At 50.7% G+C, this 15,465-nt stretch overlaps 1 protein-coding gene across 1 annotated transcript in view; it reads right to left on the bottom strand.

Annotated features, from left to right (window-relative positions):
• RHPN2 (rhophilin Rho GTPase binding protein 2) overlaps positions 1–8,615 on the bottom strand; it is a 53,306-nt gene extending 44,691 nt beyond the window's left edge. The window contains exon 1 of the mRNA XM_004439783.3: positions 8,506–8,615. Coding sequence (XP_004439840.1) covers positions 8,506–8,574 — 69 coding nt within the window. The 5' untranslated portion in view covers positions 8,575–8,615. The remainder of the gene's footprint in view (positions 1–8,505) is intronic.
• Between the last annotated feature and the right edge of the window lie 6,850 nt (positions 8,616–15,465).

Below are 15,465 nucleotides of genomic sequence, written 5' to 3'. Positions count from 1 at the left end.
CTGAGTAATTGGACTCAAAACTACATTACTTCTTACTGACAGGTAGGAACGCTGGGCCTGCTGGAAACACCAGAAACGCCCACAGGGCTATTTGGAAACTTCCCGGAGCTTCAAGAGGTGAATCTGGGCAAGACAGCCAGAAAGAACCCCTGGCATCACCAGAGGCTGTTTCGCTATCCACTGGCCCCTGCCAGGGGGCCTCTGCTGGTGGGGACCCCCAGTCCTTGCCCACAGCTTAGTTCTTGATCGGTTCACAGCAGGATGTAGAGCTGCTCCAAGACTGCAGTGAGGGGTTGTGCCGGGACCAGGGCAGCCCCTGTCACGCCTGCTTGGCCTGGAACCTGGAGCAGGGGAGAGGGCAAGTGAACTGCCATGGCCTCGAGGGTCACCGTCTACAAGCCCTACAGCGAAGTGAGTCTTTCCCCTACATGGAGTCTCTTGGTTCCCTTACCAGACTAAGGTTTGGGCATTTGCATTGGTCTCAAAACATGGAAGGATGGTCCAACAGCCAACACCCAAGAAGACCAAGTACTGAGTGAAACCTCATCTTCATCACTAGCTTAGTGGGCCTCTCCCATGTGTCAGGCAGCCGGTGTGGACCCAGCATCTCAGATCCCACAATTCTGAGGCTTGGAGGTTAACTGAGCTACTCCAGACCCCAGAGGCAGTGAGGGTGGAGTGGGACTTAAGCCCATGTCCTTCCTGCTGCTCTAAGATGAGCTGTGAGACAGGCTGAGCAGCAGGAATGTGTGGGAATGCTGGGAGAGCTCGCCTGCCGACGCCCAGACACCCCTCTTGTGCTTCCTGGCTGAGGTCTGCCCAGCATCACTGCATGTCCTTTGGGCACAGTGACCCAGGTCCCACTCTCCCACCTCGCAGCCCATGATGCAGAGGGGTGGTAAACCCACGCTCCCACACCTTCTTTCCAAGGGGAAGAACATCGGACTCACGCCCAGCCAGTGGGAAGATTGAAGGCCCCTGGCCCCGAGATTGGTTCAGGGTGAGTTTGTGACATAGGACAATCAGAGTCCATCAGGAGGAAGCTTTCATTTCCCCCATCCACCTTGACCCTAGGAGAAGTGAGACTGGGCAGCTGCAGCCACATTATCACAGCAAGGCAATGTCTCCCCAGAAATGAGGCCAACCCTGCAGGAGCAGAGCTGAGAAACTGAGTCTTGGTGGCAGCATTTGAGCCCTAGATCCAGCCTGGCCTGAAGCCATTCCTCTGGACTTCTCAGTTACAGGAGCCAATGCATTCCCTTTCTTGTCTAAGCCACTTTTTTTTTTATTGGTGTCATAATAGTTTATAACATTGTGAACTTTTAGTTGTACATTACTGTTTGTCAGTCACCATATAAATGCATCCCTTCACCCCATGTGCCCGCTTCCCAACCCCCTTCCCCCTGGTAACCACCAAACTGCTCTCTCTGTCTGTGTGTTAGTTTATCTTCTGCTCTCTCTGTCTGTGTGTTAGTTTATCTTCCACATATGAGTGAAATCATGCAGTGTTTGTCTTTCTCTGTCTGGCTTATTTTGTTAAGCCATTTTTTAAATTGAGGTGTAATTTGCATACCATAAAATACATAGATTTTAAGTACATAGTTCCTTAAGTTTGGACAAATGTATACACCTGTGTAACCACTACTCTAATCAAAATATAGAACCGTTCCATCATCCTCTGGCAACCAATACTCTGGTTTCTATCACCATAACTTCTGCCTGTTCTAGAACTTCATATAAATGGAATCATACGCTATGCATTCTCTTGTGTTTGGCTTATGTTGCTCAGTATTATGCTTTGTGATTCCTCCATCTTGTTGCATTTATCAGTGGTTTGTTCCTCTTTATTGCTGAGTAGAATTCCATTGTAGGGATGTACCACAGTGTGTCTTTCTGCCTAAGCCATTCTGGATTGGATTTTTCTGGCACCTGCAACTGAAACCATCCTTATTAGAATCATCAGAGAGATTGTTCAGCTGGGAAACAAGTCTTTAAGAGCAGCAGCTAAGCAAAAACTGGAGACACTTGATTTGGAAGAAAGGAAAGGATACTGAACCTCCACCTGCAGAGACTGACAGGCCAGGCCACCGGGAAGGCAGACTCAGAGGGAGCGGAGCTGTCTTTCCTCAGATGGAGGCCCTGCTCTAGGCATTGCCTGGCGCCTGGCTCCCCTCCACCCAGAGAACCACTGGGGGCCCTTCCTCCACACAGCCCAAGATAAAGCCCACACATGGAGATGTGTTTCCAGCAAACTGAGGGCACAGTGTGAACTTGGAGTCTCCAGATCAGGAGTAAGACAGAGTGAGGGGTGACAGCGCAGGGTCTCCCAGCTGGAGACCCTTGCACAGGGTATGGGAGAGTGGATGCTTTGTGCTGCTTCTCTAGCATGGAGATATTTCTCTGCTTTTCTTACTCCTTCCTACTTACGCAATCTCTCACTCAATCACCAAACTCTGGAAAACAGAATTGTTTGTTTATGAGTTAGCCAGAAGCTGTCAACCAGAAAGCCACAGAAATAGCATGCAATACCCTGTAATACATGCACAGGTCTAACAACTTTTCCCCACACTGGAGATTCAGGGCAGGTTGGATGGACAGAATCTAGCTTTTCCACGTCCATAAAAATTAAAAGACGAATTTGGCACTTGCAAATAGCCCTCTTGCTTTTCCAGGATCCCCGCCAGGTGTCAGGGCTGGAGGTCGAGGCTCAGCTGCCTCCCTCCAGCTGCCTGATGCATTCACACGGGGTAGGGGTGGGGCACAATAGGAATCAACACAGCCACAACCTTTACCGAGAGGCTCCCTTCAGTCAGTTCTACAAATCTGTATCAACACCGACCGTGTGCCCCTCACATTCTCTCTCAACATGCTGAACGGATAACGAAGCTTTTACAATCACCAACATCTGCCTGAATCAAATGGATTTCCAGACCCAGCTAATGACCTGCTTATTTCAGCTGGTAGGAGGTACTCACCAATAGTTAACAGTCCTTATCTAGAGAGGGTGTCTGTGTGGTGTGGGAGCGGGAGCCCGTCTGTGTGTGTGATTTTGTACACTTCTGTAATTACCTTTTTTACAACAATTTATGTTCCTTTTATAGTACAACAATACTGGAGATAAAGAAACTACTTCTGAAGTTGTTTTCGATCACCTGCCCTTTTTTCTTCCTACAGTCCAGTAGAAACCTGGGATTTTCTAAGGGCATGTGGCCTTAGTGAATTCCGTGGGTCTGACTGGAAAGGCCAGACGGACTTGCATCTCTCTCCGTTTCTGGCACTGCAGGCAGGAGACCTCACTCCCGGCTGGCACCCCTGGCGGCCCACTCTGCCAGACACCCAGTCCTCCGGCTGAGCGCACCTGCTGTTCCACTGTCCTCGGTGGCCACCTCCAATGCAGCCTTTGTGTCACGGGCCTCTGGTACCTGAGCCAAAGGAGGAAGTGGTGACCGGGCTGAAGTCAAAGCCCGGTATCATCAGGTGGTGTCTTGGAATCTGTCCAAACAGCCCCAGGAAGCGAGGGACATTTACAGTTACAGCTCATCACGCTGACTCTCCTCTGAGTCACCCTGAAAATTCTGTTCCTGCCAGGGGACCCCTCCTGGCCAGGATCCCACAATGTGAGGAGACGTTGGTCAGACAAGCCCGCTGGCTGCTGGTGTGCACCGGAACAGCTAGGCAGACCCTCACCAAGGCCATGGTCAGCCTGGGTCCAGCCTGGCCTTCAAGACCTGGCTCAGACCATGATGGGGTATGGGGTGGGGAGGGGGCAGCATCGCCAACCTTCACACCCCTCCTACTCCCTCCCTCCCCACCTGAGAAAGGATTCGAGACTCCCAGGGGAGGGTCCAAACACCTGGGGGGACACCATCACCACCCCGTGAAGCTGGAGCTGATGAGCCCCCATGACCCACACTGTGCTCTGTGGACATGGCCCAAGAGCAGGCTTCCCCCCACACAAATGTGCTCATAAACGATGCACACGTGTGTCCAACATGAACTCACACCCCACTAAGATGAACGGTGCAGAGGAGGACCCAGGAGGAGCTTCTGGGTTAAAAAAATAATAATAAAATTCTTCCTTCTCTGCTGGAGCCTCGAGAAAGCCTAGAGTAAACAGGGAGCATAAAGCAGGACACAGTGAACTTTGGGGCCCTGTGAACAACAAACAACTTCTCCTCCAGCTCTTGAGTAAAAACAATGGAGCTGAATTCATTTCAGGCCATTAGTGTTCCCAAAGGACGGAGAGGCAGAGATAAGGCCGACAGTGCTGGCTCTGTCCTGACTCTTCGTGCACATGGTGTAAGACCTCACTCGCAGTCAGGCCCTTTCAACAGCCCTGGGGAATGGCTTTCTCTAGCTTTTCTGCAGCTGGTTTTCTCTTGGCCAAAACCAGGTTTTACTGAGGATTTTAAGACTCCAGCACCCAGAGAGCCCCGGAGGCTGGACCTGCTCTCAGGATGCAATGTCCTGGAAACTCAGATTACTCTGCATTAACTGTAGACCAGAACACACATTCTTCTAGGACTTTCAGTAGGATGAGCATAAATATCTGTTTGGGAAAAAGAAGCTCCATTTCCACTTATTCTTTTAAGAAAGTAATTCATGGTAATCTTATAGAGCTGCATCTCTATTTAGACATGTTAATTTAAAGACAGAAAGAACAACAGTGAGAGGCCAGAGGAGAGAAACACGATATTGCCATAGACTAGAAAGTATTGTGTTTTTGTTTTTGTTTTGTTTTTAATTCAGACACCCCCAAGCTGCCAGCCCAGGAGGCCAGGGTCTGTGCTGGGGGTGTCCATGCCTGACCTGGGACCAAGCTGTGTCTGTGTCCTCAGGCTCTACAGAGCCAAGTCCCACACGACCCCAAGAAGACCCTCATTTACCAGGGACCTCCCCCTCTGCCAGTGACCATCCTGCACATTCAAGGTCCAGGCCCAGCCGGCATAGTGGACTTTGGGGCAGTTGGTCCTCATCTTGTGCAAGTCACACAAAACAGGGTTGAAGCTCTGAATATGGACCGTGGACCCCCTACTTTTTGCTCCCTGGACGAAAGCAAAGAAGCTGATTCCTATTCAAGCACGGCCTGAGCTATCCGGACAACGCACCACCTCCCAGCACTGCTCAGCACCCCAGGAAATGGGGTCCGCTGTGAACTGCCACAGAAGCCATATTGAGTGTGGCCCAGAACCTGACCGGGGTCAGGCTCAGAGCTGTCACTCAGTAAATGCTTTTTGAATGAATGGAGCAGAATGGCATTTTCAAGAAAAGGGGAAGGGGAGGGAAGGTATGATAAAGAGAAGCTTGACTTCAGTAGAAATTAATTTGATCCCGTAAGTGCCTACAAAATCTCAGAAGTCCAGGGACAGGATGGGGAGCCTTCCTTGGGGCAGCTGTACGATGCCCTGACTATATCTCCACTCTCGGGGGTCCTCTGACTGCCCCTGGTTGGCTCCTCCACCCAACACGTGCGCCAGCTATCTCCAATCCTCACCCCCCCGCGCCTCCTGGGACCCCTCCTCAGCTTGTTCTCTCCCCGCCTTGAAGCTTCAACACCCCCCACCCCACCAACCCAACTTCTTCACCTTCAGCTTTAAAAAGGCTCTAGACTTCCTCCTTCTAAAACAAACCTGCCTCTTCGCTCTCTTCTACCGCTATCCCTCCAACAACTATCATCTCCCCCATCCTCCCTCTGCACCCTGCCACACTGACCTTTGCCCCTAACCCTCCACCCACTCATTACTAACAACCTCCTAAACGACTAAATCCAGTATTTTCCAGGTCTCTTCTGACTTTCAGCCTCACCTCTCCTCTCGGCTTCCTAGACACTGCGGCCTCCTGGCTGGCCTCCCATCTCTCTGCCTGTCCCTTAAGTGGAAGTGTTGTTCCCTTCTGTCCTGGGTCCTTATTCACTCAGTATCCCAAAAGCCTTCCACACTGGTGCCCGCCAAAGCTGCATCTCTAGCCAGGGTGCTCTCATGGCTGCCAGGTCTGTTGAGTGGACTCCCCCAGGGACCACCACCTGGACATCTCATGGGGGCCTCAAGTCCACCTGCCCCCACACCAGCCTCCTGGCTCCCCCATCTCAGTCCAGACACCCAAGGCAGACATTTTGGATTCCATCAGCAGCACCTGCCCACCATCTCCTGTCCCATAAGGTCTTCCTATTCCTGCTGACACTGCCTTTGCTCAGGCCCCCATCATTCCAACCTCCTCACTGGGATCCCCGCCTCCAGTCTGGACCCCTGGTTTGAGTCAGGGGTGCAAGCTGGTGGGAAGGAGGGGTGGTGAGGCTGCATTTACACAGCACTTTATAGAACTGACTGAAAAGTCATCAATAGTCTGTATCAGAGTAGAAAGGGCAGAGATGATGGAGATTACAGGAGGCTAACCCCTCTCCCCGACTCCTCCCTGCCTCTCCCCCACCCCCCACCCACTGACTGCTCAGCTGTCAAAGTGGTCTTTCTGTGACATGAATCTCACATGTCTGGTCCTGCTATGCATGGATCCTGGAGGTCCCTGATTCCTTGCATGTTCCCACTCGCGCCTCACACCCCAGGGGGCTCCCTCACAAGCACGCACAATTCCATGCCTTTGCTCACGCTGTTCCCTCTGCCTGCTGGGCTCTCCCTCCTCTTCCTCACCTGTGTAACATCTACCTTTCATTCAGGGAGCAATTATTTGAGGTCAAAATGGCTCAGATCACAGATCGGGAGAGTATTACCCTCATACCAAGAACATTCTTTGGACTGGTATGACATAGCACAATGATCATTACAGGGTCTCCTTTTCAAAAGAGATGTTTCTAATTGTAAACCAGTGATTCATCTTATTTTGCACCCGAGATTCTCTTATCTACCACCAGAGAAACTGCATCTAAAAAACACCCATCCTTGCATCCCTTCCCAGCTCCCTCACTATCCACTCTCTTTCCCGTGCACATCCTCCACTGGAAAACCTGTTCTGGAAGGCTTGGGACCATAACCCTCACAGGTGTTCCCCATCTCTTCTGCCCCTCCCTCTGTCACTTCCCCCAGATATTGGTCTCCACCTGTTCAAAGGACAAACAATTCAGGGAGGAAATGAAGTCCCAGAAAGAAGCAGCAACTTGCTGGAGGCTACACAGCAATTTTGTGGAGGCAGCAGGCTCCGGGCCCTAGGATGGAGATCTAGGGAATCCCAGGCCTGGCCTCCTGCGATTCCATGGCCTATGATCCTCTGTCCCAAACGCTGCACATAATTAGAAGTTATAATCCTGTAACTCCATGATGACATCTTTGAACTTAAACATACCTTAAAACTACTCTTTTTTTTTCTAAATGCTAAAAGCAATTCAACAAAAAGAACTTTTCCCACTTTGTCCTCACCTGTTTCCAGATTCCCCTCCTGTCCTGCTCATTCCCTGGAGCCACTGCTCAACAGACAGCAAAAGCCCCAAGGCTGCATCACACGGGAGGAGGAAGATGTCAAGACCATTTACCCACTGGATCGTTAGGCTCTGAACAATTAAGAATTGATTGTTTTGTGGGAAACAGTTTCACTTCCCTATTTATAATTAGGCACCCTGCCTTCGCTCATATATGTTATAAAAAAACCAACAATCTCTCAACCCACCCAGTCAAACCTGGCCAAGCTTCAAAGGCTATTTTTAGATTCGTGGGGACCTACAAGGAAGAAGGGTGGAAAGTGTCACAGAGACTCCAGGCTCAAAAACATCTTTGTAGCCCAGGCCTTGCCACCTGCGGGCGTCCCAGCGCCCCCGCACCGCGGGCTGGAGTTGCTTTGAGGGACTGGGCTGCGGACTGTTATCTCCAGGGCGGGAGGCCGCGTGTGTGCCGAGGGTCGCCCGGACTTGGCAAGCTCCCGCGGAGCCCGCCGTCGCCGCGGTCTCTCCAACAATCAGAGAAATCCGCTTTAGCATTAAAGTGAAGAGGGGTCGAGACCGCAGCCCTCCCGTCCGCCGCGCTCACGCCCTCCCGGGCGACCTGCGGCAGAGGAGGGGGCGACGCCCGAAGTCACCTCCCATCAGCAGCTCTCCCCTGCCCTCTAAAGAGTCGAAGAGGCGACACTGGAAGCATTCTGGAGGCAAAAGGAGAACGCCGACCCGCCTGGGGTGGTCCCTTTATCTCCACCCGCGCCCCCGCCACGCGCTCGGGTGGAAGTTCGGGTCCCAACGCGCCGCGAGGCCACGGGTCCCTTCCCCAGGCGCGCGGGATCGCCAGCGGGGGCCATCCTGAGCACCCCTCCTGGCCCCCATCCTCCGCCGGCACCTGCGCGGGGCGGCCCCCGGCGTCCCCCAGCCCCGGAAGCCACCTGCTCTCGGCCGCCCGGTGCACCGCCGCCGCACCCCTCAGCCCGAGCCTCAGTCCCGCCCGCCCCAGACCAGCGCGCCCCCTCCCCCTCCTGGCCTGGCCGACCCTGGCCGCGCGCTCCCGCGGCCCCCTCCACGGCCAGGGGGCAGGAGGGCTGGAGCCCGCAGACCCCCGCCCGCCCGAAGCCGCCCACCTTCCGAAAGTAGCCGTCGCCTTCCTTCTCCAGCGGCTGGGGGACGGCGGGCAGCAGCGCGTCAGTCATGCTGGCGACTCGTGCACCGCGGGCCGACTGAGGATCCGCGGCGCGCTGGCCCCAGAGGGCGCCCGGACCCGCCCCCGCCCGCCCGCGCGGCCGCCCCCAGCCCCGCCCGAGGCCGGGCCCCGGAGCCTGGAGACCCGGCCCGGCCCGCGGACCACGCCCCCCGCCCCGCCCCGGCTCCGGATTGGCCGTGCGGAGCCGGCGCCCGAGCCGAGGCTCGCGCCGCGGAGAGCTGGGGCCCCTGGGCGCCTCGGTCGCCCTCTCCGGTGGCCTAATCTGGGCAACGTCGCTGTCTCAGCCCTGTGGCGCAGGGGCGGGCCGGGGGTCTCCGTGGCCGCAGCGTGGCCCGGGCTGGGGACCTGGTCCCTCGTTTGGAGCCGTGGGGGTAAACGCAGAGCGCGGGTGAAGTCTCGCTGCCCCTCCCCGGAGGAGCGCGGACGCCGCGGGGACGGTAACCAGACCCGGCGCCACGTCGAGGGCGCGGCGGGAGCGCTGGGCCCTGGGCCGAGCGGTCAGGAACGGCGGTCAGCTTCCCGCCGGAAGGGACCCGGGGGCCGAGTCGGGGACGCTGAGGGAGAGTTGGCTGTGCCACCCGAGGGCCTTGGCCGGGTGACTCAGGCCGGCTGGCGCAGCAATCAACCCTCTGTCCCCTCACCCTCGCTGCATCGCGGACGGCGCTGGGAGAGGTGGGCGCTGGGAGAGGAAGGGATACCCAGGAAGGGCTTTGTGCTGGAGAGACTCAGCGGATGTCCTCGAGCACGTTTCTTAACCGCCACTTTAAATCTGTTTTCTCAGCTGCGAAAGGGCCAGGTCTCGCTCTCTCGGGCTGGTCGAAGGTATTACAACAAAAGTGCGTGTTAAAGCTCTTAGCTCGGGGGTAGGGACGCGCCTAGCTTAGGAGCGAATGGGGGGGGACTCCCGGGAACAGGGTCCGCCCCACTCCCCCCCCCCCCCGCTGACGTGGACTCCGGGGGCAGATACTGGCAGAACAGGGTGCCCAGACCCTGTGGCCGAGCCGGGAGCGCTCCAGCCCGCGGGGCCACGCCCCTCCCCGCCGCCGTCCTGCAGTCCCTACCCCCCCGCCCCGCAACTAAGGGACACCTTTGCGCGTGTGCTGCTGCGTTTGGCGTTCGCGGTAGAAGCCGCAGGTAGAAGAGAACACAATCTGCTTTCAAAACAAGCCAAGCGTTTCCTTCTCTTAAAAAAAAAAAAAGAAAAGAAAAGAAAAAACGGAGGTGTATTAGGGGTTGTTTGAGAGTTTTAGAATAAATAGTGGCAGATGGTATCTAGATTTATTGCGGTGTTCATTTCGCAGTGTATACAAATATCGAACCATTACGTTGTACAACTGAAACTAATAAAATGTTGTATGTCAATTATACGTCTATAAAAATAAATAAATAAATAAATAGTGGCAACAACCAAGTGAATGTCAAAAAATCTAACTCCTCACTGCCCACTCTGAGATGCTGCACCAGAAAAGGCATTTCCGGAAGGACTGTTTTAATTCTGAGAAAGAGCCTGGAGAGTCGTGGGGGGAGTCCCAGCTCAGCGCTGGGACAGGTGTCCGGGAAACTGTGGTAGATGCAAAAACTTCCCTTCTGTCTTAGGATCAGAAAGCGAATATCAAGCTAATTTCAGCACCTGTCAGTCACCCTATAATTAATCCATTACCCTGGAAACATACTACCCCCCTAGGCTGGAAGTTAAAAACAGCTGCTTCGGTTTCAGGGCTCTTGGGATGGTGGATCACTGGATTACGTTTGTAATACTGCTGCTGTTAATAGTAATAAAGTTATCAATAATAGAACCTCTACTTCAGCCAGAAAGTTTATGGATGTTATGTTTCATTCTCACCACCCTTCTTTAAACAAGAGGATTAAACAATCTCCATTTGAGAAGACCAAGGCTCAGAGGAGAGCAGTGGCCAAGGGCATACCCCCTCCACCCCCAGACTGGTTTTTGTTCAGGCCAGCTGACTCAGGTCATTCCCTACCCCCTTCCGATTTCTGTCATCTTCTACCACCTTGGAGCTCCAATCGCCTTTACAATTAGTCACATATATGTGTCACTTGTACTATTATTGACAATAGCCTTCTTTAAAATTACTTTATTTAAACAAACTTTATTTTAAAAGAAGTTATGTCATAACCATAAGTGGAAAACCAGCAGTACTTTGCCCTATGGGGAGATACACACAAAAGTGAATACAGTGAAAATGAAAATCTGTTCTTTGATCTAGGCCAACACCATTGCCTCCTTGAGCTGCTGCTTTGATTAAAAAGGAAGAAGAGCAAGAGAAGGAAGCATGGTCTTCAAGACACACCAGCCCACCCTAAGACTAGCTCCCGGGCATCTTCAGAGGAAAAGGAGCACTTCTCCGTGAGTCCCAGCAGGCATTGTCTGGTCACGTGAGCCCTCTGAGTGTCCCTCTTGGGGCTGTGCAGGCATACATATCTAGACATTCTCACGGCTCCTTGCAGGGGGACCCACAGGCCTGACCCCATATCTCTGATCCTGCTGTGATCAGGAAATGAGAGCTGCTGCTGCTGACCCAGCAGGAGAGTAACATCTAACCTGCTATTTGTCAACCCTGTTGGTGGTGTGTGTCACAAGAACCTCTGAGGAGCCTCTGTGCTCCTAACAAAAAATTGGGGTGGGAATTTCTGAGATAGGCAAAAGGTTAAAATCTCAAACACAAACAGCTCTTTTGTCACGTCCGTTTCACCAGCCGGCTGAGGCCAGTGGTTGATTGTTCAGGGACCCAGTTCCTCCAAGTAAAATGCAAGTCTCACCACCTAAGACCTATTTGTTGACAAAAGGTGCACTGGCTTCTCTGAGGGCAGCCTAGCGTACCTTCCCTCTTGAAGAATCTGATGAAAGTTGCCAAATTAAAAGCAGAAATTACAAGGTAATCCTTAAGCAAATAAAATTCATTGTAAATTATAGACCCCATTTTGCAATTTTTATGAAAACAAATTCTTAGAAATTGAAGCCATATGGTGCCATGGAGGAGCACTGACTAGAAAGGGCCACATCAGGCTCGGCAGGTCTGCCACTGAGTCACCTTGGTCAGATCCTTTTACCCCTCGTGGCCTCAGTTTCCCCAGCTATGAAATATGGTCTTACGTGTAGCAGTCATTTATTGTGTACAACTCTATGCAAGGAGCTGTGCTATGCACTTTGCATATGTTATCTCAGTTGGTCCTCGCACAACCCTATGAAGTGGGTATTTTATCATCCCCATTCACAGAGGAAGAAACTGAGGCTCAGAGGTCACCAGCCTGGTAGGTTATACTGTCTGGTTCTACACCAGACACTATGCTACACTACACCGTTCCCTGTGATTTAAAAGGAAGAATATTTTGGCATATTGGAAAGAAGTGATTATGGGTTAAAAATAAATGAGTGACAGAATGGCAAAAAATACCAAGCATTGATGAAAATATGGAGCAATCAGAATCTCCTACATTGCTTATGGGAGTGTAAATTGGTATGACCACTTTGGAGAACTCTATGGCATTTTCTACTAAAGCGGAATATATGCATAAGTTATGATCCAGCAATTCCGACTCTAGATAGATACCCAACAGAAATGCATATGTCTGTTCACCATAAAACGTTCACAGCTACGCTTTTCAAAATAGCCCCTAATTGGAAACTACCCAAATGCCCATCAACCGTAGAATGTAGAATGGATAAATAAATTGTGGCATAGTCACATGACGAAACATTTTACACAATGAAAATGAACACATTACTATCACAAGCAGCAAGTATGTTGTGAGCAACATATTTTGCTCACAAAAATATTGTTGAGCAAAAGAAGCCAGACTAAATATGGTATGATTTCATTTTATATAAAGTACAAAACAGATAAAATTAGTCCCTTCTGTGATTATTGCTTCTGGGATTCTGGAAATTTTCTGTTTCTTGATCTGCTTATTGCTACATGGGTGAGTTCACTTTGTGGAAATGCGTAGAACTGTGTGCTTATTATTTGTGCACTTTTCTGTACATATATTATATTTCAATAAGAAAACACAATGGAAAACATGAATGCCTTCTTGCATATCTGAATAAGAAAGGAAAGGTATATGGTGTTTAGGTTGCTACAGCTTTGCATAAAAACACATGTTGTTTCTAGGTTCCCGCTGCCAAGAATTGGAAGTATTGGGTGGTAAGTGACTAGGGTCACAAATGAAGCATCCAGTCACTCCCGCAGATACCCAGGAGACAGCAGAGCCACTTTTTTTTTTTCTTTTGAGGAAGTTTGGCCCTGCACTAACATCTGTCACCAATCTTCCTCTTTTTCTTTTTTTTCTCCCCAAAGCCCCAGTACATTAGTTGTGTATCATAGTTGCAGAGTTGTAGCTCTTCTATGTGGGACGCCACCTCAGCATGGCTTGATGAGTGGGGAGTAGGTCCATGCCCAGGATCTGAACCGGCAAACCCCGGACTGCTGTAGTGGAGCACATGAATTTAACCGCTCCGCCACCAGGCCGGCCGGAGCCACTTCTTGAGGAAGCAGCAGGGACTTTGAAGCCTCCCTTGTTTCCTGAACCTCATAGATCAGCAGTCAGAGAGGCTGGTTATTACTGTTTTACCAAATGCTTGTGATTGTCAGGGGTCCAATTAAGTAAACACTCAGGAATAAATTTATTGGGTTTATCTTGCCTCTTTAGAAGCTATAAACTGTAAGAAAATTAGTTTGGGTAATTTAGAAATAAAATCATGGACCTTCATGATTTGTCTGGGTGTGTGGATTAGCCCCCGGCCTTCTTTACTTTCAATATCTGTATTTACATTCACAATGACAGTTGGTCAAATGACGACCCTGGGAGCCCTGCAGGGCTTCAAGAAACAAAAGGATGTCTTTCCTTTAGTACACTGGTACATATGAATACCTTCAAAAACCTTTCAAATGAAAACCAAGCCACTGACATAAAAATATGGTATTGAATTTGGAAAGAATACTGTGGCTATAGCCAAAAACAAAAACTCAAATGGTACAATGCTATATACATGTATCTCTCCTACCTGGATTTCCTTTGATCAGTGGCAACCACTGTTACTAGTTTCTTTGGGGAGTTTACTGGAGATATAGTACACATATTATATTATAGTTGTGGATGTACTGTGTCCCTGTGTTGTAGATGTAATAGCCATATGGCCTGACCAGTGGTGTGTAGGTCCGTGCCGGGGATCCGAACCCGAAAACCCTGGGCCACCGAAGTAGAGCATGTGAACCCAATCCCTATGCCACCGGGCTGGCCCCTTCCATCAGCATTTTTAAATGCTATATAGTATTCCATCATACAGGCTGTTCCAATTACCTATTGCTGTTAACAAATTACCCCAAATCTTAATGGCTTAAAATAAGAACAATCATTTTATTATTATCTGTCCTGGTTCCAGGAGGTGACTGAACTCAGCCAGGAGCTTCTTGCTTGGGGTCCTCACACAGCTGCAGTCAGATGGGTGCTGGAACTGGAGTCGTTCTGAATCTTCCTCATTCACATATCTGGGGATTGATGCTGATTGTTAGCTGGGACCTGGGCTAGGTCGTGGGCTGGAATACCTACCTACAAATGGCCTCTTCTTGTGGCCTGGGCTTCCTTGCAGCCTGGAGGTTGGGTTCCAAGGGCCAGCATCCATCCCCAGAAACAGAAAGTCGAAGCTGCCAGTTTCTTAAAGCTTGGGTGTGGGAAATGTCATATTGTCACTTTCATGGTATTCTTTTGGTCAAGCAGTCATGGAGCCTAGATTCAAGGGGAGGGGACATAGACTCTACTTCTCAATGGAAGACTTGTCAAACAATTTGGGGGCTATGTTTTTTTTTTTGAGGAAGATTGGCCCTGAGCTAACATCTGTTGCCAATCTTCCTCCTTTTTTCCTTTTTTCTCCCCAAAGCCCCAGTAGATAGTTGTATGTCATAGCTGTACATCCTTCTAGTTGCTGTATGTGGGACGCGGCCTCAGCGTGGTTTGATGAGTGGTGAGTATGTCTGCACCCAGGATCCACACCTGCGAACCCCAGGCCGCTGAAGTGCAGCACGGGAACTTAACTGCTATGCCACTGGGCCTGCCCCTGGGGGCTATGTTTTTTTAAAAAAGACTTTTGTTTCTTACAGTCACGTATCATGACATTTAACTATTTAGCCATTCTTTTTTTTTTTCAAAATTATTTATTGAGTGCTTATTACGTGCCACGCACTGCTCTAAGCTCTGAGGTCACAGCAAAGAAAAAATGAAAAACTGGCCCAAATCTATGTCCTTGTGGAGCTTACATTCCAACAGGGAGAGAAGGACAATAGATATAATAAGTAAATCAAATTATGTAGTGTATTAAAGGTCATTAAGTGTTGCGGAAAAATACAAGGCAAGGGGCATAGGGAGTGTAGCAGACAGGGACTGTTTTTTAAATAGCGCAGAAGGCTTCTCTGAGAAAGTAACCCTTGAGCAGACACCTGAAGAAGGTGAGGCAATGAGTCATGTGATATCTGGGGGAAGAACATTCCAAGTAGAGGGAACAGTGAATGCAAAGGCCTTGAGGTCAGAGTGTGCTTGGAGGGCTCAAAGAAGAGCCCCACCGGCAGAGGTTCTGATTCAGGAGGCCTGGGGGATGGTTGGGAGGGACATCTTAATATCCTCCTGCTGATTCTGACTCACATGCCTTCTCATCCTCATTTTGAAAACTTGGGCTTCCAGGTCTGCTTTTCATCTCAGCCTCACCCTTCACTTACTAGCTGCACTTCATTTTTCTCTTCTGTCAAAAGGAGTTTCAGGGTGGGATAACAGCACCCCACTTGACAGGTGTTGGTTTCTTTAGGTTTAATAAGGGGTCCTCAGCGTCCCCCACCCTGCCTCGCAGCAGTCTTTGGCTTGTCTGCTT

The sequence above is a fragment of the Ceratotherium simum genome, chromosome 33 (assembly GCF_057802395.1).
Source record: "Ceratotherium simum simum isolate JZ-2026a chromosome 33, ASM5780239v1, whole genome shotgun sequence".
Taxonomy (NCBI): Eukaryota; Metazoa; Chordata; class Mammalia; order Perissodactyla; family Rhinocerotidae; genus Ceratotherium; species Ceratotherium simum.
Note: the sequence above shows the minus strand (reverse complement) of the source record. Positions and strands in the feature narration are given on the sequence as shown.